This window comes from Armigeres subalbatus, chromosome 3, assembly GCF_024139115.2.
Source record: "Armigeres subalbatus isolate Guangzhou_Male chromosome 3, GZ_Asu_2, whole genome shotgun sequence".
NCBI classification, from domain to species: Eukaryota; Metazoa; Arthropoda; class Insecta; order Diptera; family Culicidae; genus Armigeres; species Armigeres subalbatus.
In genome coordinates this window covers 13824467-13847904 of record NC_085141.1, presented here as the reverse complement: position 1 = coordinate 13847904, position 23438 = coordinate 13824467, and the positions used below count along the sequence as shown (strand labels likewise).

General features: G+C 40.0%; 3 protein-coding genes across 4 annotated transcripts in view; 1 reads left to right on the top strand and 2 right to left on the bottom strand.

Moving 5' to 3' along the window:
- Nucleotides 1-1261, bottom strand: part of LOC134225833 (kelch-like protein 5) — a 51801-nt gene extending 50540 nt beyond the window's left edge. The window contains exon 1 of one of the 2 annotated variants that reach the window (XR_009983338.1): nucleotides 632-1260. Coding sequence is in view for 1 of the 2 variants with exons in the window: in XM_062706207.1 (XP_062562191.1) it covers nucleotides 632-800 (169 nt within the window). In the remaining variant the exon portion in view is untranslated. Of the gene's footprint in view, nucleotides 1-631 lie in introns of both variants that reach the window. The other variant, XM_062706207.1, reaches the window with a different exon arrangement.
- Nucleotides 1262-2313: 1052 nt separating this feature from the next.
- LOC134219472 (pre-mRNA 3'-end-processing factor FIP1) lies at nucleotides 2314-4606 on the bottom strand. Its single transcript, XM_062698203.1, has 3 exons — nucleotides 4187-4606; nucleotides 2598-3808; nucleotides 2314-2536 (listed from the first exon to the last, which is right to left on the bottom strand). Exons 1-3 carry the CDS (start codon nucleotides 4466-4468, stop codon nucleotides 2404-2406), a joined length of 1626 nt encoding a protein of 541 aa, XP_062554187.1. The 5' UTR covers nucleotides 4469-4606; the 3' UTR covers nucleotides 2314-2403.
- Nucleotides 4607-9333: 4727 nt separating this feature from the next.
- LOC134226718 (small ribosomal subunit protein eS8) lies at nucleotides 9334-22968 on the top strand. Its single transcript, XM_062707674.1, has 4 exons — nucleotides 9334-9382; nucleotides 9672-9778; nucleotides 9845-10244; nucleotides 22670-22968. Exons 1-4 carry the CDS (start codon nucleotides 9379-9381, stop codon nucleotides 22777-22779), a joined length of 621 nt encoding a protein of 206 aa, XP_062563658.1. The 5' UTR covers nucleotides 9334-9378; the 3' UTR covers nucleotides 22780-22968.
- The last annotated feature ends 470 nt before the right edge of the window (nucleotides 22969-23438 follow it).

The following is a 23438-nucleotide window of genomic DNA, read 5'->3' as shown; positions in this document are numbered from 1 at the left end:
TACTTCTTTCCGTTTTTAATTAAATTGCTTCTAGAATTTTTGAGAAGAGTTTTAAAAAAATCCCGTTCGTTTCCCCGTGCAACATTTTTCAAATATCATCCATTTTGAATCATTCAACTACAGATAAAGTTTAACATTGATTATCAATAGTTTCAATGGAATTGAAAAATTGCTGAAGAGTTTCCGAGTCGATTGATAAGAACATCTCGAAAATTTATCTAAAAATAAACGAGCTATTATGCTACGTTTAGACAAAGCAAGTGAATTGAGCAAGTCGCTTGAATCGAAAGCGAACTGAGCGAACACCTTAAATCAATTCATTTGAATGAAAAGAAAGTTGAACATGTTCAACTTTTGGCAAGTCAATTGAATTCAACTGAGTTGTTCAATTCACTTGCCCTGTCAAAACGTAGCATTAGTGTTTGAAGTCTCGACTAATTTCGTGACGGTTTTGAATTTGGAAATTTCGTTTTACACCCTGTATCCGAGACTTTTCCTTAGGCTAAACGTAGTTTTCGTAAAAATAAAAACAATATTTGAGAACCACTGAAAGTGTCCAACTCTCTCCCTGCATCCTCTTCAGTCATTAATCCACCGAATTAGGAGTAAAATCAGTAAAAATATGACCTACCTTGCATCCGCTTGAGCACTAGATCAGAATGTTCCCTGCAGCGGAAGAACTCATCCTGACTGACGGAAGAATTCAGGCTGGCCAAGCTGAAATGGCTCTCGTCTGTTACCAAACTTATCCGAGCGCTAGCGCTCGATGTTGGACTGCCCTTGCAAGACATTTCACTCATGCTTTTTGTTAGTTTTCTGGATAAATTATTTTCGTATTTTCGTTGGCGTTATTTCTTACACTTCCGTGATTATATATCAGAACTGGTAAGGACACTGAATTCCACTCTCATCGTACAAAAACAGTACTAAACATATTAAGCACTGAACTCCACTTGTCCACTACAATAAACACTCGATTCGTTGCTTCTGTGGGTAATTAGCTGGGTTTCTGCTGTATGGAGAAAGAAATTCACTTGTCCGATCGCGACGGTATCTTCCCGATGTCTGACGGCCGCGAACACATCGTCGTCATTCACCTCATCCAGTACTCGCGTCTTGTTTTCTAGTCTTCTTCGACACACAGCAGGATGCGAAAAAAACAAAAAATCTGCAGAACTGAGACCGAGACGAGCACGGAATCACCCATCAGGAGCTGGGCTGCTGCTACTGCTACTGATGACGCTTTGTCGTTGTTTTGGACTGAAACCAGAAAACCCAAGAAGCAGAGAAAACAGCAACAAAGGAGACAAAACCATCGAGAGCAATGTCTTTGTTAACGAAGGTCAGATTGGACGTGCTCTTTGTTCGTGTTAGTACAACTCATACAACCTCGATTCGCTGATTGAATCACGACGTCATATCAGCACAACACAGTGAAAAAACAAGGTAAAGATTATGTATTGCGATTTTTTTTTCACCATTTAGACTAGACTCATGGCGTCGTGGGCAGCAAATTTGAATTATTTTCCATGGGGTGACACGTCGGTGCTTGTACCACGAGTGTGTCTTTAGTATTAAATCCCCTACGCAAAGCAGCGGAACGGCGACGGAGACGGCAAGATCTGACAGACAAGATCGAAAGAGAAATAGACGTCTCACTCAACACATGTTTCATCGTTCACCTTTGTAACGGTTGATTTAATTTTTTGTAGGTGGTCAATGACCTACGGCGCTTCCGTCGATTTTGCTTATGTTTGACGTTCGCGCACTACCGCCCCACTGCTTGTTCATCATCCTCAATCCAAATATTATGTTTGTCCTCCCTCATTCCGATTGTCCATTCAACAATAACTCAAAATGCTTCTTCCACCTAGAAGCCACCCCTGCTCGGCCACCGGTTTTTCGTTGCTGTAATTGATCATGACTGGCATCCATGTGCTTTTCTTGCGCATGTTTTTTGTGTTTTGTAAAACTGATTTTTCTCAACTGTAGGTTTTTGGCTCCACCTAAAACAAGCCTTTCCGTTGGTGTCCATGTGTGGTACCAAGTTTCTTTTTAGATCTTGTTGCAAAACTCAATTTTTTCAGCACTCGTAGTGCTTATCGGCAACCCTTGTTGGATAAACGGACAACTCGTTATGAAGAAATTATTTTTTTTGCAGCTTGTTGCACAAACTACTATTATGTAACTCTTTTGAGTTGCATAATGGTCATTAAAAAACTCATTCCATTGGTATAGAAAAAAAACGTTTTGTCACTCAAACGCGAACTGTAAACCAGGAATTATGATGCGAAATTGCGAAAAAAAAATTAATTCCTTAATTATTAAACTTTATTTTGTATTTTTTTTTAATTCTTCAATATGTTTCTTTTCATATTGCTGATAAGGAAAATGCTGAACTTCTTATTCTGGTTCATCCTTATCCTTGCGATGCGATTTCTTTTTATCCGAGCGGCTGCCATGGCGATCGCGTTCGCGACTTCGGGACCGCCTTCTGGCTTTGGACTTCTCACGACTGCGAGATCTTTCGCGGTATCTAAAAGTAAAGAACAAAATTAAGCAAATGCCTGTGGCTTTGTTTGTGTGTTTTATGTTACCTTTCCTTGTGGCGGTCGGACTTGGACGAGCGTTTCTCCTTATCGGCTTCACGTTCCGGCTTTTCGCTACGCGATCGTTCGATTTCTGGAGGTTCCGGCTTGCTGATAGATACTTCGCGTTCTCGGTCTCTTTCTCGTTCACGTCGATGCTCACGCTCACGCTCACGTTCACGATCTCGGGGCCGTCCACTGCGGTCTCTTTCACGATCCCTTTCATTACGCTCCCGCTCCCGATCACGTTCACGGTCATGACCACGCATTCCGGGTGGCCCCATTCCGGGATGACCCATGTTCATGCCAGGTTGCATTGGTGGTGGCATCATGTCCATGTGCGGAGGAGGCATACCCATTCCTGGGGGCATCATTTGTGGTGGAGGGCCCGGTGTAAGAGTTTTTATGCCATGTGGCTGCCAGTTCGGTTCCGGATTCCACTGTGATTCCTGAGTCGGTTCATATCCATAATCACCATAGTCAGGTTCATTGTGATAGAATTCCGGAGGCGCGCCGAACGGCGGCGGGCCCATTGGGGAATCGAATTTAGAAGCAGTTCGACTGTATTCACGACGATCAGCAGTCATGACCTGGATAATATTTTCCTTTGGATGGCGTGGCATCATATCTGGTTCAGGTCTCGGATGCATGCCCATATGACCAATGACATCGATTCCGTTGTTCATCTTCCTAGGTGGCGGAGGGCCTTGCCTCCAGTTGTTCTGCATTTGCGCTGCCTGGGGATTGTTAATGGTCAAGCCTTGCAATCCGACTCCACTCTCATGCATCCGCATTCGTTTCTGTCGCTCGCAGTAAGCTCTCCATGTTTCCTCGTTGAATCCATAATTGAAGTAATCAGTGATATCTGCTCCGGGCTTACGCCATGGTTTCTCTTCCAGAGAATCGATGCTGAACTCATGCGCTGGGACTCCGTTTATAGTACCGACGCTTTCGAATTCATCTATGCTGAACTTTCCAGCAGGCTGCTTAGCCTTGTCCGGACCAGGAGCTGCCTGTGCCACTTGCGGAGCAACTATGGGGCCACGCTGTTTTATAATGTTGTAACTTGGACCAGATTTTATATCTCCAATAACAACATTAATGTCGTCATCATCATCGCTATCGTCGGTCTCCATTTCGCCATCACTCCTATTTACCTTCTCCGCCTGGCTCTGATCATGACTCTCGTCTTCTTGCAGATGTGAATCCTCCTCTCCGTGCTGTACAGAACAAGATCCAATAAATCAGAATCAGTTGTGGAAACAAAACGCAATATAGATTTTATAAGAGGGGCCATCCACAAAGTACGTCACGCCCTTAGGGGGAGAGTGAGGCTCCGAGCAACGTGACGATCCATACAAAAAAAAATTAGGTTTAATACAGTGTGACAAACCCCTTTGTCGGAGGGGGTTGAAAATTACCGATTTTTAGGTGACATATGGAAGATTCCCATATTCTATATTTTCTGCTAAAAAGTTTACTTTTTCTCATAATGGATAACAAAAAAGTATACTATACTTAAGTATACAAAACTAAAATCAGTCAGAAGAAAAGTTATCCTCTACTAGCCCTGCCGATCCAACATGAAAAATACTCACGGAATCATCCCTCCGGATAGAATCAGCCCGGGACTGACCGAGATCGCTTGAATCCATCGCATTGTCATCGTGCTGATGATGTTCATCGTCGGAAAAACTGCTCCGAGGTCGTTTACTTGCACGATTCGGTTCCTCGATTTCCCATTGCGAATGATCCGTTTCATCCAAAGGCCCATCTTTTGCACCGTCGTCGCCCTCTCCGTTTTCACCTTTGTCACCGTTTTTCCCGTCGGCATTTGTATTTCCGTACAACCAACTATCCTCATTACCTTCGTCAGCCATACTTATGGATTATGGTGAATTAGAATCGTAACTATGTAGTATACGTTTTCAATAAACTCACAAAATTGAAAATAATTTTCCTTCAAAAACGATGTTTTCACCGTTTTCTCGCGTCTTTTTAATGCATAAAATTTTTGACATTAAATGTCAAATTTTGACGTTTCAATCGACCTGCGTTCGACCAGAGTTCGACGAGTTCGACAAATCAAAAGGAACAGCTCTATCTCGTATAAAATAAAACCGCGCATAATACACGAACAGATAAATCAATCCAAACTTTGAGTTCAATATTATCAATGAATCGCCTGCTTTGAGCGTGCTTACAGCGGCACACTAGGAGTTAACTTTCTGAAATCAGTATGGCGAAAGGCATCTAAGGCTCGATTTCTCAAAAATAAGCACTTTCATCAAAAAAATATTTGGTAGGCATGGTAGCGGACACCTTCCTGCATAATCAATACCAAATAGTTTTTCATGAAATGTTTCTTATTTTGAGAAAACCCGCGTTAGATGACTTTCGTCATACAAATTTCTGGCGGTTAACTCTTGCTGGCTGTTTTGCGCATATACTATAGCGTTTGGATGTGACGGCGGCGAGTAGAAAATCAGCCACTGCCAATAATTCATTGGGTCCTAAAGCCCTACCTCGTTTATGGTTGCAAACCAAGACAAAATTTTCAAAACGACTTATCTGCTTTTGTAAACAAAGATTCAAACGACGATTTGGCGAATCTGATAGCTCTCCCACGGAAACCAACACCATGAACAGGTAGAGGAATCCTTCATCTACCTATCAGATTCGTCAAATCGTCGTTTGAATCTTTGTTTACAAAAGCAGATAAGTCGTTTTGAAAATTTTGTCTTGAAACGATAGTGCATCGGTCAAGAATACTTGTACCGTTGTTATAAAAATTCTGGTAAAATTCTAAATCAGTAAAAATAAAATTTTTGTGTTTAAGACATTTTAAGGCAAATTTTGGGCTGTGCAACATTTCAGAACGAATGAACCATCAGCCCAAAACGTCAGCCCTATATATTAACTGTCAAAGGTTGAGTCGCCCTGCGGTGTTTTGCTAGTGCGTTTGAATCCATACGTCAAACAAGACCGAAAATGTCGAGGAAGCATTTTTCATCTATTTTTCAATTTCAAATTAAACAATGTTCTTTTCAATTTTTGAGCCACGCAGAAAAAACTACGTTAAAAACAAACATATTCTAGGTAAATCCAAACAATAATTCAGTTTGTTCTGGCATCAAAAATAAATATGTTTGGATCAAACATATTGTTGCATTTGAAGCGAACGAAAACTTTCTTTTGAATCAAATGTGCGTTTCAAGTTGTTTCAACCAGCTAAATGTTTGAAGCAAACATGGATATTATTGTTTTGGTTCGGCCATTCATAATATTTTCTTATCAACTCTACCAATTTTCATATTCTGGTAGCATCCCGGATAAAAAATATCATGAAAATATCATAAATTTTATTGTTACAACACCATTTAAAACATAATTTTTACCATTGAATATAATGGAATTTTGACAACAAAATCACATGAGAAATAATGGTTTTCCACGATAAAATGAATGGTAAATGGGACTTTTACAATTAAAAAGGGGTTGTTATGTATCTTTACAATAAAAATCGAAAATTTTCCATACAAAATTCGGAGCAAAACAATTGATTTTACGGTTCTTCAATGGGATGATTTCGAGCGACAAAACAATAGAAAACATTGTGTTTTAAATGTTTTCAATTACTGTTTCTATTGTTTTACAATAGAAATACAACAGGATTTAGAATACATTATACTCCAATTTTACAATAAAAATACAATTAATTGGTTTACAAATTATTGTATTTTCCTCCGGTTGTTCAGCATATTTTTAGACGAATCCAGCGCACTACTTCCAAAGTTAAGTGGGTTGCCTGTATCTGGAGAAAAATCCAACATCGGTTTAAAAAGCGTACTAACTTTGTTCCGAATAGACAATACATATAGATATAAACCTGTAAAAAATGTAAATTATAAAAGAATGTCGATTTTATTAGAAAAATACGTCGAGAAGAAAAGAAAAATTACCTGCATCAGTTCTTATTATATCCCGTTGGTGAGATTGACCAATGGTAGCCACTGAACGATCTTCAATCAGTGACCAGCAAGCAGCAGTATTTTATTTATCATAAGCTTCATTTCTGTAAAGGAACAAGGATACATGTTACCAGGCATGTCATCAGGTACTATGATGATAAAATTTTCATTTATTTTTGTTCGATGAACCACTGCGTTCATTATGTACATTGAACTTTTTAGTATAATATTACGATTACCGGTGGTGAGTATAAACCGTTTGTCAGCGCAGTATCATTATTTGACACTTTACCGATCGCTACTAAACGCGCTGCTAAAACAGTAGCGCAGCTGACAGGTGACCAAATTGACCAAACATCGCTACTATTTGATGAACTATCAAACGTCGAACGTCACCGATACGGAATGCAGCCACCGAAATGATAACCGAAAATACCGAAAATAGTGACCGATGCGAAAAAGAGTGACTAATCTAAAATGACAGTACAGTGAGAGTGATCAATATACTCGCGCCCAGTAATGATGCTCTAACGCGCTTCAACACTTTAGATACTCACCACGGTACAGAAGCCATAGTGATCTACCGCTTTCCCAGCAGCAGAAACTGCAATGAAAAAAACACTTTCTGCACCATACAGTTTCATTATTTTCATCTCTTCACTAATTATAAACAAAACTGTACACGCTCAAATGAATCCAGCCATTCTCCGAGTAAAATTATAAGCAAAAGTTTTTGTTCCCTTTCATTTTTTTGAAATCAAATTTTTATTGCAAAACATTTCTAGACCTGCAACTAGACCTGCAATATGAAAATATATACTTGAGAACCGGTATAACATTTTTATTTATTTAACAAACAAAGCTATTGTAATTTTATTGTTTTCAATTGTTATTTCATCAATATAATAAATCCATGAAATATTCCAAAATTATATTAATTCAATAACATTAGACGGATTTCCAGATCATCCAACCCAAATACTTTTAAAAATTGTTTAGTTTTTGGATGAGCAACACTAAACATAAGCGAACAATAAAAATATAATAGAATTTAACGGAAACATTTAAATATATTGTTTTTTTAATGTACGTACAATAAAGATCTTTTACAACCGTGAACATTTTACAATAAGCATACAATAGTTTGTATTGTTTGCCACACAATCTATTGTATTTCAATGGGTTATGTCATACAAGTTACTGTAAATTTTTATCCGGGCTCCCATTTACGACCATTTGAAGTTGCATCGCAGTGTTTACTTTTGCGGTTCGCAGTGACTGGATCGCGGTGACATTAGGATGAACGTAAATAAAGCGAGCTGTCTTCTCTCTCTCAGGGTTTAAAGTATGGATTGTGAGAAAAATCCAATTTCAATAGCGGCTATAATTCGATTTTCTACTGAATTTATAATATATGCACTGATGAGAATATCGTAGAAAAAAATACCCAAATTTGGGTAGTTTTCCCTTTTTTCCTATGACTGTTGTCAAAACTAGAGCAAGATGCAAACACCTCATACCGGGGTTGCTTATAGCCCAATAACCTAAATTTTTGATTAAATTTAATATTCTCAATTTTGAGTTGATCAAGGTCCGCTTTGGATAAATTAAACTCAGCTTTGAGTAAATTGTATGCATAGTATTAAAGGCAAAATAATAGGAGAGTACCCATTAATGGGTAAATTTATCTAACCGTGTATACTTTTTTCTAAACGTGCATATATTGTCGGGCCGCCACCAAACCGGACCGCGCGATTGAGCACTCGCGCTGCGACGCGAGTCGCGACAATTTGAAATATTTCATTAGTAGTGCGCATCATGCACGCATGGATGTACCTGGGTGCTGCGGATAGAGCCGCTTTTCTGCGCTGAGGGATATTTTGAAATCATTCCCATAAACAAAATTATTTTGCAGTTACTTGGCTGTCAAACATTTCCCGCTCTTCGAATTTCTCTTTCCACGCTGCATGAGGGCGCACAAATGCGCTAGACTCTACATGACTTTACGATTGTTTACATACATTGATGTTCCAATCAGCTGCTGAATCTCGTGAAATTTCGTAACGAGTCCTTTTAAATTGCATTCCCACTAATTTTCCACTCGAAATATAATGTGAGAATATTTGTTACAAGGAATACAAAACTCAAACAAAGTTTATTTTTATTTTTTCCCAAAATAATAACAATACTTCTCAATATTAGATCAGAAACGAACATAACCACAATCTTCAATGTTTGGCTCCGGCACAATAGAAAATTTTGGCTTCAGTTTGACAACCAAATCGATTCTATCCGCACCACCCAGGGATGTACTATCAGGCGCACTAATCAGAAATGAGTTGCGACGTCTGATAACTGCAGATATTTCTAGAGTGCTTTGAAAATAGGTCGTATGTGCAAAAGAGAGTCTCTCTTTGGATCTATTCTCTTTCGATTATTACGAAACTATACAAAAGTTTACTTAGAATTTCTTGGCAGATATCCAAAGACAATAGCTTTGTCTATCATGCTGAAGTGGAATTGTAGCAAAACATGCAAAACTAGCCGATTTATTAGCGAAAGAGAGCGTGATCAAAGAGAATCTCTCTTTTGCACATACGACCTATTCTCAAAGCAATCTAGATTTCATTTTATTGAAAACAAATTTTCGATTTTCTACCATACACGGAATATTAACCGCACTTTTGGTTCTCCGTGTCATGTGTACATTTTCGACGAGTTTTGACAGCCGGAGGCGGGCATCGGCTGTCATTTTTCAGGGCAGCCAACATTGAGTTTCCGGTTGCAAGCGCTCTTTCTTTCTCGATCAACACATCAAGATGGGTGAGTCGTTGGTTGATCGTGTTCCGTGAGAAATGTACAAAATAACAGTGAAAATATGTCGGAAATCGTGCTGCTGATGTGCGCGATAGCTCTTGAAATTTGAAGACTCCAATTTCAAGCAGTGAAAATGCGTTTCGATGTTGATTAAGTGCAGTGAAAAGTGATATTTTTATTATGTTATCCACGCGTTTCCGATATATTTTGACAATTGAATGTTTGGCATTTCGCGGCTTGGACATGACTTGAGATGAAGCTAACTAGAATGGTTTTTGGTGACTTTCCTTCTCAGGTATAAGCCGTGATAGTTATCACAAGAGGCGGGCCACTGGTGGCAAGAAGGCCGCCATCCGCAAGAAGAGGAAGTATGAGTTAGGACGCCCGGCTGCCAACACTAAGGTAAGTTTCTTTATGGACATTGCCATATTCGATTTTGTAGGTTACTGACATTGGAATCTGTTTTAGATTGGAGCTACCCGTGTCCACTTTGTGCGTACCCGTGGTGGAAACCGAAAGTTCCGTGCCCTCCGTCTTGATGCCGGCAACTTCGCCTGGGCGTCAGAAGGAACCGCCCGCAGAGCTCGTATTATCGATGTGGTGTATAATGCCTCGAACAACGAGCTGGTTCGAACCAAGACCTTGGTCAAGAACGCCATCATCGTGATCGATGCTACTCCCTTCCGTCAGTGGTATGAAAGTCACTACCTGCTGCCGTTGGGAAAGAAGCGTGAGGTCAAGTCCGGTGAGGAGGATGTGCTGTCGAAGAAGCGCAGCAAACGCGTCCTCAAGAAATACGTCAAACGACAGAAGACCGCCAAGCTTGACCCCGCTTTGGAGGAACAGTTTAACGCTGGACGTCTGCTGGGTGAGTATTGTTTTGGTTTTGCTGTATTTGCAATGTACGGTGACGAAATTGATTGAATGGTGAAGTTTACACAGATGAATTTGTTTCCGATAAAAGTCATATTGCCAGACATTTCGAATTGTAACACGGATATGTTTGCTCGATGTATGAAAAAGTGTTCATTTTTAGTAAACAGCGCACCGCTCAAATGTCATTGTGTTGATTCGGTGCACGTCCTCATTGTACGTTGCCACCTGTCACTACCACGGAATAGTGACTCCTTGTTCTTGAGTAGTGAATCTTCTATAGCATCTTTTTTTTCCTTTCTCGTACACTAAGGTGTACCGAAAAGGCTAACATTCATACCTATATTGACCCGCCTTGTGGTACTGTTGGAGGTATAATTGATCATAAATCGTACTTACTGATGGTCGCTCAAAGTATTATACCCCTCATGAACCCTCCATTCCATATCTGCCCCTTACATTGAAGTCAGCCGCAACTACTAATGGTTTCCGACCAGTTGGTGCGCCTAAAAGACTATCTAATACCCTAGTGCAATGCTCTGTATTCCATCTAGGAGTATATCCCATGTCCGTTTACTGTTTTGATTCATATTCCGAACACGTAAGCACATTTTTTACTTCGGAGGTCTTTACATCACATGAATTAAAATATTTTAACAAGTGTTTCCATCGGGTCCACAATTATAATGTCCTTCATCTTTACGCCTACCGAGAAAATTTGTTTACTTTTGCAATATTAACGAAAATGTTAGATACATCTTCATGTGACGGTTATTCGGGATTCGCGTTAAAACGGTACTTCGGCTATTACGAAACCCTCGTTGTCGGGAAATGAAACTATTTCCTGGAATGCGTACTTCCACATGGCCAGATTAACACTGTTCTGTTTGCAATCCAATTTTCGTTCCTAGCAGGGATGCAATTCGGGTCCGATAGCTGGGCGACATCAGTCTTGTTCTCACATACCGACCGTTGTAGCAACGCTTGTGTTACCTCACAGTGGTTGAGATTCAACTGAGTGCTTATCCCAACCCGTCTGGAAGCCGGACAGGCCAGTTCACCGAATAGGTGTTTGTTATCTACGCCAGGAGCGAATATCTAACACCTCGATGCAGCATGACAAGTGGAAGCCTTGTGTCCTTCAGCTCCTTACAACCGGCATAGCCATAACCCGATGTGGACCCCTGCAGTCATATGACTTATGTCCAAAATCAAAACACTTAAAGCAGACTTGAGTTTGTTATTTTATGCTCATTGGGCATACTGACCAACCCACCTTCAGCTTGGCCTTATTCGGCACCTTCAGCCAAGAGTACTTCGAATGTGGCAACCTGTGTTTCCACTCGGGCTACCCCAAATGGCATAAGTGCGTTTGGCATAATGCCATTTGGCATAACGAGTTGAATAGCCAGGGGCTATTTGGCATAACGACCGTTTGGCATAATAAAGAAAAATAGTCAATGATTTTAGGGCTATTTGGCATAACGACCATTTGGCATAAAAATTAAAAGACTTATAAAAACTCAAGGAAGAAGCGTGTGTTAAAGAGTTATTTACTTTTTCGCCTAATTGCGGGTAAATTTTAATTTAAATGGATTTAAATGAACAAATAATGTGCTAATTTGTCTTATTCCTGAAAAAAATGTAATCTTTTAAAGTTTTGTTTTTAAATTTATTTATTTATCATCAGACTAAGGCCGGAGTGGCCTGTGCTGCACATAAAAGACTTCTCCATTCAGCTCGGTTCAAGGCTGCACTTCGCCAACCACGCAGTCTGCGGAGGGTCCGCAAGTCGTCCTCCACCTGATCGATCCACCTTGCCCGCTGTGCACCTCGCCTTCTTGTTCCCGTCGGATCGTTGTCGAGAACCATTTTCACCGGATTACTGTCCGACATTCTGGCTACGTGCCCGGCCCACCGCAGTCTTCCGATTTTTGCGGTGTGAACGATGGATGGTTCTCCCAACAGCTGATGCAACTCGTGGTTCATTCGCCTCCTCCACGTACCGTCCGCCATCTGCACCCCACCATAGATGGTACGCAACACTTTCCTTTCGAAAACTCCCAGTGCGCGTTGGTCCTCCACGAGCATCGTCCAGGTCTCGTGTCCGTAGAGAACTACCGGTCTTATAAGCGTTTTGTAGATAGTCAGTTTGGTACGGCGGCGAACTCTATTCGATCGGAGCGTCTTGCGGAGTCCAAAGTACGTACGATTTCCAGCCACTATGCGTCTCCGAATTTCTCTGCTGGTATCGTTATCGGCGGTCACCAGTGAGCCCAAGTACACGAATTCTTCAACCACCTCGATTTCGTCACCACCGATAGAAACTCGTGGTGGGTGGCTCACATTGACCTCTCTTGAGCCTCTTCCTATCATGTACTTCGTCTTCGACGTGTTGATGACTAGTCCAATCCGTTTAGCTTCGCTTTTCAGTCTGATGTAGGCTTCCTCCATCCTCTCAAAGTTACGTGCCATGATATCAATGTCGTCGGCGAAGCCAAATAACTGGACGGACTTCGTGAAAATCGTACCACTCGTGTCAATCCCTGCCCTTCGTATTACTCCCTCCAAAGCGATGTTGAATAGCAGACACGAAAGACCATCACCTTGCCGTAACCCTCTACGGGTTTCGAAGGGACTCGAGAATGCCCCTGAAACTCGAACTACGCACATCACCCGATCCATCGTCGCCTTGATCAACCGTATCAGTTTATCCGGAAATCCGTTTTCGTGCATTAGCTGCCATAGCTGGTCCCGATCGATTGTATCATATGCGGCTTTGAAGTCGATAAATAGATGATGTGTGGGCACGTTGTATTCGCGGCATTTCTGCAATACCTGACGTATGGCGAACACCTGGTCTGTGGTAGAGCGTTCACCCATAAATCCCGCCTGGTACTGCCCCACGAACTCTCTTGCAATTGGTGTTAGTCGACGGCATAAAATTTGGGAGAGTACCTTGTAGGCGGCGTTCAGCAATGTGATTGCGCGGTAGTTGCTACAATCCAGCTTATCGCCCTTTTTTAAGATGGGACACACGACACCTTCCATCCACTCCTGCGGCAGAACCTCATCCTCCCAAACCTTGGTAATCACCCAGTGCAGCGCTCTAGCCAGTGTCTCACACCGTGTTTAAACTGCTCTCCTGGTAGTTGGTCAACTCCAGGGGCTTTGTTGTTTTTCAGCCGGCCGATCTCCTCCTGGATTTCCTGGAGATTCGGAATGTTTTTAAATGTTATACTCATTACAGTTCTTTCAACCAAATACATGCAAGCTTTATCGTAATAAGGAGAAATTGAGTGCTTCAAAAGATGGAATCATCAGCTCATTTATCTTATTCCGATCGTATGCGTAGAAAAGAAATCTTATACGCTTCGACTTTTGCGTTATTTAGAAAAATGGGTCATCTAGTACTCTGTCCGGAAAGGCGTTCTTTTGAAGAAGGGGTCATTTACTCTTTGCCTTTATCTGGGCAAATGCGTATTTTAAAAGAGCTTTCTATAAAAAGTTCGGTTTTGGAGCAGTTCTATAGCCTTTCCGTAGACTTAGTATACGAGAAAGGCAAAAAGGGATCATCTACTTTTTTGCCTTATTCTGGGGAAATGCGTACTTTTAAAGAAAGGGTCATCTACCACATAACATATGTGTAACTCGGGCAGCAAAAGTTGTACCCTTATAACAGATTGAATGTGTTATACGGAACATCGAAACGTCAAAAGATATGGTATAACAGTATTGAATTAGCAAGGGGTCGCGCGATTTTTACTGTTTATCTGATTATTATTCACACCAAAATTAGCTGAATTTTTTTTTTAGATTACAACGTGGTGGAATAAAATTGAATAGTACTAAACTCGTCTTATGCCAGGTAAAGACATTCCACAAAAAAAAAGGCTTAATAATTTTCTTATTGTTTTACAGTTTTGTAATCCAATTCTTCCATATTGATGGTTTAAAGTGCTTATGTTGATGTAAATAATATCTCTAAATAATAAAAATTAAATCGTATCCGCATAACTCGAAAACGGCTGGATGGATTTTTTTCATTCCTTCAGCAGATTCGTTGTCGTTTCCGACGGGCTTATATGATATATCATTGCACTTGCCACGAGTTCATGCGGAATTCATTGACATTTTTGGATAAGGTTCGAGTAGCACAAGTTCGTCTTAGTTAACGAGTTGGTAGAGTGGCAGGAGAAAGCAATTACTGCTAGAATATCAAGATGGAGAACTTTGAAAGTCTCTTTAATAAAGATATAAAAAAAAAAGATGGAGAAATAGGATATAAAAGGAAACGACATGGCATATGAGGCAGAAGCGGTAACAATATGACTAACAAGCCCACTACAGTCGGGATTCGCTGGTTGAGATTTTAATACTTGGGTTTTAGTTGGGCCTCCGCTGGTTGGGTTGAGGCCCAACTAAAAAGCAACCGTACGTCAAAATTCAATGTAAACACGGAAAACGGGATTGTGCGTCACTGGACATAACTTGTGATGTTCAAGTCGAAATATACGTGTTCAAATGGCTGTCACTTGGCCCAACTAAAACACCGAATTCGTTACTTGGGTTGAGGTCGTGGCCCATCCAGCGAATCGCGACTGTAGATACAGAAGAAGAAGAAGACGCACATAGTAAAAAAGTGTCTAAATTGAGCTGAACTCTTTCTTTCGGCATAACTATGCGGAAAATGTCAAATAAAAGAATCGAACTTCGTTGCCTCAAATAGTTAACATAGACCATTGGTTCATTGAATCTAAACATGATTACAGTCAAACTTCCATGAGTCGATGTTCTATGACTCGATATCGGCTCATGGAAACAAATTATGCCATATGAAAACAATATTTTCTGGGTTACTGTGATGGTCCCTCCAAAGAGCTTCCAAGGATTTTCTATTCCACATCTCGATATTTCCATGAATCGACTGTTCTTTTCAATATCGACTCATGAAGGTCAGTCACAATCATTATAAAATCATATGATTTTTAATTAAAATTGATTACAAACGGTGTCAGGCCATAAGGCCGAAGGCCATTTGGCCGAAGGTCATTAGGCCGAAGGCCATTTGGCCGAAGGTCATTAGGCCGAATGGACATTAGGCCGAATGGTCATTAGGCCGAATTGGCAAAAAGAAGAAAAAGTAAAAAATGAGATGTTCTTTCTTCACCTTAGGCCTCCTTCCTTCTCCCTTCTTGCACTTTCCTTCTTCTATCTGTCTTATTCCTTTTTCCTTCTTCCTTCTTCCTTCTTCTTTCTTCCTTCTTCCTTCTTCCTTCTTTCCTTTTTCCTTCTTCTTTCTTCCTTCTTCCTTTTTCCTTCTTCCTTCTTCCTTCTTCCTTCTTCCTTCTTCCTTCTTCCTTCTTCCTTTTTCTTTCTTCTTTCTTCTTTCTTCCTTCTTCCTTCTTTCTTCTCCCTTCTTCCTTCTTCTTTCTTCCTTCTTCCTTCTTGCATTTTCCTTCTTCTATCTGTCTTCATCCTTCTACCTTGTTTCTTCTTTTTTTCTTCCTTCTTTTTCCTTCTTTCTTCTTCCTTCTTCATTCTTCCTCCTTTCCTTTTTCCTTCTTCCTTTTCCTTCTTCTTTTGTCTGCTTCCTTCTTCCTTTTTCCTTCTCCCTCCTTCCTTCTTCCTTCTTCCTTCTTCCTTCTTTCTTCTTCCGTTCTACTTCGCACTACTCACTTGTCACTCCCCAGTTTGCATTCGGCCTAATGGCCATTCGGCCTAATGACCGTTCGGCCTAGTGTCCATTCGGCCTAATGGCCTTCGGTCTAGTGACCTTCGGCCTAATGACCCAGCATCATTACAAACATAATAATTATACGATTAATCAGGGGCGTCGCGTGGCATAATTGAGTACCTGTTCAACTTTTTTTTTATTTCAAGAGTATTTATTAAACGACATTCTTATCTTAAACCTACTTATACAACAAAGGAATTCTTCTCTCACATTTTTTCGCAAATGCATTCGTTACGTCATCATAAAACATTGGGTGTTTGCTGATGTCTTTCAAGAGCTCACTTTCCACGGCCATCAGCATGAGAGAAAACAATCGTTTTTGTCCCATTGTCGATCTAAGGTAATTCTTTACACGACGCAAAATCGAGAACGATCGTTCCACAGAAGCTGTTGTGTTGGGTATCGTTAAGATCAGTTTGGCCAATCTCAAGCATTCTGAGAAAGTTTGGCTCAAACTTTTCTCAACGATCATCAAAATTATTTCTTTAATTTTCAGTCCTCTGAACTCCGCGCGAGAATACAACACTGTCAGCTCATTGCACAATTTTGCTTCATCGAAGGAATGTTGCTGAATAACCATCTTAACCATTTTAGTCGGAAACTTGCATTAAAACACTCAAACTTTTCGTAGTTCAATAGTCCAAGATACTCATACTCGCCTAAACCATCAAATCTATTGGACATTTCATCAGAAACCTTCTCGATGACGGCATCATACAGCTGACGACACGATGACATGTCAACTTTCTCCTCAGCAGTCACTATTGTTGCCTCTTTTAAAATACTGCTGAAATGATCTTCTTTGATGGAAGCTTGACATACCTTGACATTTCTGACACATTCTACAATATCAAGCTCCTTCGTTTGAAGAATCTGATAAAGAACATCAGTGTGCGAAAAAATTTTGGCAAAAATCTTCAGCAAAAAAACTGTGTTAAATTCCATCAAAAATCCGTGGAGACCTCTAGCTGCAGTGCAGGAATCGGCATCAAATTCATTTTCTCCCATGTAAATCAAACAAACAGGCGCATATCGCATCATAGTTTATGTCAACCACCTTGATCATACGAGAATTGTATGACCATTTAGTTTTACAAACACTTGGAAGTTTTGTTTCCATGAACTCCTGCAACTTGCTATTTCTCTTTGGTGACTGGGAGAAGAAAGACGCAAGAGATGAAATCGTATTGAAGAATCTGGCAGTCCTCTTATTATTAGTACAAGAATGGAGGAGTACCAAATTCAAAACATGGGCACGACAATGGATAAATCCTGCCTTCGGGAACCGTTGTTTGACTAGCCGTTGTACGCCGTGCTTAGAACCAGACATGACAGCAGCCCCATCATATGTTTGTGCTACTAATTTGTCAGCAGTAAGACCAAAGGAAGAAGCGATTTCATCAACTTGTGCGGCCAGAGCTGTTGCTGTTTTGTCATTACTGACATCCACCAGCCCAACGAGTCGTTCAACCGGTGTTCCTGTTAAGTTATTTTGTTTAGGTTAAGCATTTTATTATACACTATAGTTTCATATTTACCATCAGACTTGACGTAGCGCAAGGCACATGAAAGTTGAGATAATCGTGCAGAGTCAATGGATTCGTCCAGCATTATTGATACAAAATCTGCTTCAATTACCTCCTTTTAATCACATTAAGTATATTTTCTCCGATAAAGTCAATGAATTCATTCTGAATGCCTCCAGATGTTCCACTGAATACCTTGCTGTCAATTAATTCTTTCAATGCAGGGTCCTTGATAGCGATAATACTACAAAAATCTTTGTAGTTTCCTCTGTTCACCGAATCAGCTGTCTCGTCGTGTCCACGGAACGCCAAACCATGTGACCCAAGAAAACATGTCACCTCCAACAGAGTTTTCATCCCATTTCTGTTCTTCGTTACCTCTTCATTATGCCGGTTTCTGGCCAAATGGCGACAATGATCGAGAGCTTCATCAATTCTTTGCTGCCCATACGTTGTCAAAGCAAAAGCACTGTTGATATGATCCTTTGAAGATGAATGTGTTTTCATGGATGCAGTGTGGTGATTCAGATCATTATAACCGTTTTTCGACCATAAGCCTTTGTCATTAGCATTCCGAAATAGTAAACATGGCCAACAAAACAGCTTATTCAATTTTGTGGAACCGCAAAGCCATAGGTGATCATATGACGACACATTGAAATTTCGCGTCATTACTTTTCCCTTCAGTTTGTATGTCGACTTCAACATTTCCATAGATGGACGAGGAACTGGGCATTTTACAAGAAACATTCTTTCTTCAGCCGTGCGAGAAGCAAATGGCCGTTGCAAAATTTCATCTACCAAATAATGTTCTGCAGCCATCTGTGAGTTCCAATGAATATAAAATAAAAATAAAATTCTATGTGCTAACAAATTTACTTACGATTTTAGGGCAAGCTAAAACTGTTTTCTTCGAATTCCGAAAACTTATGAAACAAATTCAATTTTTTAGATTGCAAGCAAAGTTCTCCAACTGCATGAAATAAAAGAAAACCGTCAATGACCAAATTCATTCAAATAGAAGAGCAGTGGAAGCAGTATCGTCATGAAATCTACTGGCACACTAACACTGTTTCGATTCGACACATAAATGTGAAGGGAATGAAACTACGTTCAACCAAATGTGTTGAACCGAAAAGCCATTCATGCCGTGCATCTCCCTATACGGACCAAATGAAATTAGAGAGCCTACAATGTGTGTGTGAAGTGTTTGCTTCATTCATGTTCCGCTTCAGAATAATACTTGCTCGTTCAAATTTTGCAGCTGAACGAGTTGGGATGCAATGTGAGACGGCGACGCTGTTATATGCTCGCAATTTGCCATGGTCTCGTTCTCAAAAAAGGCGAGCAGAGGGAAAAGTTCCTACAGATTCTCTCACATATTTTCTCTTTCGTTCACGTCACAAATTTGAACGAGCTGCGACGTTATTTTGTTGCGAGTCTGTCGCATCTCTTTGCGATCTACAAAGTGGGCAAAGAGAAAGAAAAAAAAGTTCCACCAAATGTTTTGCTGCAGGATTCATATGATGGCTTCATTTTTGCGAGTGTCTCTTGTATGTCGTAACACAACGCAATCAAACACGCAAATACAAACAACAAAGCTATGCTCGGCTAGGCGAATTTTCAGTGTGTGTAGTTTTGTTCATCAACAAAATTGAACGTAGCGGTTACAATGCAATTTGTTTAAAAGGGAGTTTCCCCTATTTTCGACCAACCACAACTTAAATGTTTTTCAATACAGTATAAAGTAATCTTAATTAGATGATTATTATTTCGTCTACCTGTTCAATGAACAGGTTGCACATGCCCACCAGACGCCACTGCGATTAATCTTTTGAAACTCTGTAATTAACTATGAAATATTTTGAACATGAAACTTCGATTTATCATACTACAGTAACACCAAACTTTTGAATGAAGTATTACAATATTGGTTCACAATATCAGTGTTTTGCTGTTTGAACAATAAATGTAATCAATATTTCCCCTTATCGGTACAAATTTGGAAACGTTATTACCAGAAAATGCTTAGTTAAAGCGCATCAAGTTAGTGTTGAAACAGCTTTTCCATTCTCAAAATGATAAGAAACATCGTTAATATAGTTCATTATAATTCCCAACTCAAAACACCTCGCGACGCCGTCCCGCGAGTTTGCTATACTTGGTTAATGATTTAGGTTAGAGGATATACATATATTCAACATTGCAGTCTATACGTAATAATAGTATTAACAAGAATGACATCTAGTCAATAATAAAACTTTAATTATGAAATTGGTTTTTTTTTTCATTTCATTTCGCAACTCATTTTTGCAACTTGAAAACCAACATTGGTATGTATCCCTCGCCATCCTTTTGAAAAAACAGAAAACTGCATATTTACAGATTAGTTTCTAATGTAGTACAGTTTTAAACGACATCTTAATAAATACTTTCTGAAAAAACATCAATTTTCTTCAAATCATACACAAACTTATTGAACCGGTTTTAGGATCATTTCATGTTCGATACTAGTGATCGGTAGAAAAAAGATATTCTTATAAAATCGCCTGAAAATAGCTGTTACAGATGAAGAAAATGTCGATATTAATTTTATATCTTGTCCATTGTTGTGAGAAGCGCAGAAGACATTTGTTTTCGGATATTATCTCCCATATCTCGATAATGTTTAAAATATATGCATGCTAAAACTGAATTTCTCCACACTTCAGTTGTCCATCCTGACCTTTGTAGTCTTTGAAACAAACTGTTCTAATTTTCTGATCATATGGTATTTGTTTACATTTGAGAATGACAGAACGATGTTCCCGACGCTCGTTATAACTGTTTTGGCCCACTGAAAGGGGGTCAACTTTTTGATGGGGATTTTGTTCGAAGATCCACTTATGTTATGTGCATCTACTCTTTTGGCTTATTCCGGGTAAATGCGTGCTTTTAAATAAGTCATCTATTCTTTTGCCTTATTCTAGGTAAATAAGAACTTCTAAAAACGGAAATCATATATTCCTACGATTACCCTTTTTTTGCGAAATGGTCGTTTTGCCAAACGGCCCATTGTATTTAATACATTTTTTCAAGGATTATGTCAAATGGTCATTATGCCAAATGGTTGTTATGCCAAAATGGCCTCGAGGTACCCAACAAATTATGCTAAATAGTCGTTATGCCAAATGGCCTTCCACCGTTTCCGCTGGACCCTTCTGTAACCGAATCGCGGAATCCTGGATTTCGACGCCATACTGATCTCTAAATGCAACCACCACTAAAATACTAGACCAACATTTGAAAAGAGCGTAACAGCCAAATTTTATTCCTTCGGATTCCTCTTCCACATCTCGAGCAACATAAGATTAGGGCCGAAAAGCCTACAATGCTGAACCGAGAAAAATGAGGTTCAAGTTTTCTATGTCTAATTTAATTCACTTATTGAAGTAGAAACCCATTTTATTGCCAATATCGTGTCGATTCTATACGTAAATGGTTATATTATATAAGCAAATTTAAAAGAGTTGGAAAACCATTCGAAATCTACAAAATTTCAGCTAAAACCAAAATCGCGTCGTTTACTCACATTACCGGCAACACATCCGGCTTTTAAGCCGTTTGCACATCGCTATTAACATCATTGAATTTGTTTAGATTTGTTAGCCACAGCAGTTCTGCTTTGCGGCATAATGAAAGCCTAGGAAGAATAAACATCTTAGAATTACTTGAAGTCTGATTTTCGAACCAAACAATAAAAAGTGATCGGCCTAAAAACCAAAGAAAACACTGCGAATAGTAGTGAAGGGCGCCGAACGAAGGACTTAAAAGCCACTATGGTGCAAATGGTTCATGAGACGTTTACTCAAAATAGCAATAAATGTGTTTCTTAAGGAATATCAAGAACGGAGTTCTATCTATCATGAAGAATCATTTACAAGGGAATCGTTTATGCTAGAAAATCAAAAATCATGGTTTTGGTTTATAAGTCCTAATCATATGTTACGCGAGACATATTTAGCTATATATGTAAATGAAGAATCAGAAGGAATAAATTTTGGCTGTTACGCCCTTTTCAAATGTTGGTCTAGAATAAACAGCACCTAATTAATTTACAATATTCTTAAAGCTCATATGTAAATATGTACATTATGTGGAAGATATTGATTTGAAAAATGTATTGGAGGCAGTGTTTGAATCCAAAGGAGAATGAGAAAATCTCTCACTTATCATGTCTGTATACACTCTCCATAGCATACCGTGAGAAACGTTTTTCGGTAGCTGTTACGATAATGAACTGATTCGGGGAGGGGGGGGGGCGAGTCTACAACCCGTGATGAATTTCTTTTAATGAGTCCCAATTGCGGGGGGCACCGGTTCTGATGATGCATTTCAACTTGTTTTACACAGCTGTTCCAAAAAATGTATGCCCCCAACATTAAATGAGCGAGAATAAAGCGTTTTATCAAACCCCATCGGTGGGGACCGCCTATCCGAATCAGTTTTTTTTTCCAACTTGTATACAAGTGCGATAGTTTTGTTTTCATGGCTTGTTATGGTTCGAAGAGGTTTTTGCCTCGCTTTTATCGTTATTCGTTATCTATTGAGAGCGATTTCTGCAAACCCTGATTGGAGGTAACCACTTTCTCTTCGATGGGACTTGAACCCATGACCCTCAGTACTGCCAGCGTCTGCCACCGATGATAGCATATGAGCAAATGAATTATGAAATTACGCAAGTTTGTTAACCGGATCTTTAAAACATAATTTTTTTTAACATTTTAACTTTTCGGGGTAGGGGGGGTGCTCCTTAGCCGTGCGGTAAGACGCGGCTATAGACCATGCTGAGGGTGGCTAGGTTTAGGAAAAAGTTTATCGTAATTATCATCTACATACTTAAAAATTCATGAGATTTGAAACACCACCATTCGCTAAATTTGTCATTATTTCTACAGTTTCTCATGATGATAACAACTAAAGCGACTCACACCTTCGCACGAGGGTCTACACGGTCATCAATCTCGTTTTGAGAGCGATTCCGTATTAGTGAGAAATGATCCCTGCTTTGTCATAGTTACACTGATCGCTAACCAAAAAATATGTAATCTTCATTCAAGTGAGAATCCTACCACTAATCGATTATATTTTCCCTCTTGTGTCTGTTTTTATTCGCAGCCGCCATTGCTTCCCGCCCAGGACAGAGTGGTCGCGCCGACGGTTACATCCTCGAAGGCAAGGAACTGGAATTCTACCTGAAGAAGATCAAGAACAAGAAATCGAAGTAAGATCTCGGACGGTACGGAGGTGTGTGAAAGAGGGGTATAATGGCGCCATGTGTTGGCCGGGTGTAAACGCGACGATCATGTTTACTCGCTACACAAGTTGAGCGTTTCTCGCAAGATGTTAGCAACCAACAGCAACGTTCCAGAAGTTAAGGAAACTATTAAAATAAAAAAGTAAACATAAAAACTGAACCATGTTCTCTATAGAGGTAAATTCGTACGATCGGTGAGGTATCACATACCTACAGTTAGTTCAACGGATTAGGTGAGTATCATAAGATAACACGTCTAAAACGGCATCCATACTGCAGTCTGCTCTGTCACCAAATATTGTAGGTACGTTTCACTCATCTCTTGAAGGTTTTGAAAGATGTAAAAGCTCTTGATTCTAAAACCTGAAAATCCAGAATAATCCACATAGCCTTGCTCATTTCATTTATTTAGTTAACATCTAAACAGATAACACTGAATCAACAATTTGACGCCACAATACACGGTTCGAGGCCGCATCTCTCCATCCTCGGATACGCCCCACGCTCGCCAAGTCGTTCTGCACCTGGTCTGCCCATCTCGCTCGCTGCGCTCCACGCCGTCTCGTACCTGCCGGATCGGAAGCGAACACCATCTTTGCAGGGTTGCTGTCCGGCATTCTTGCAACATGT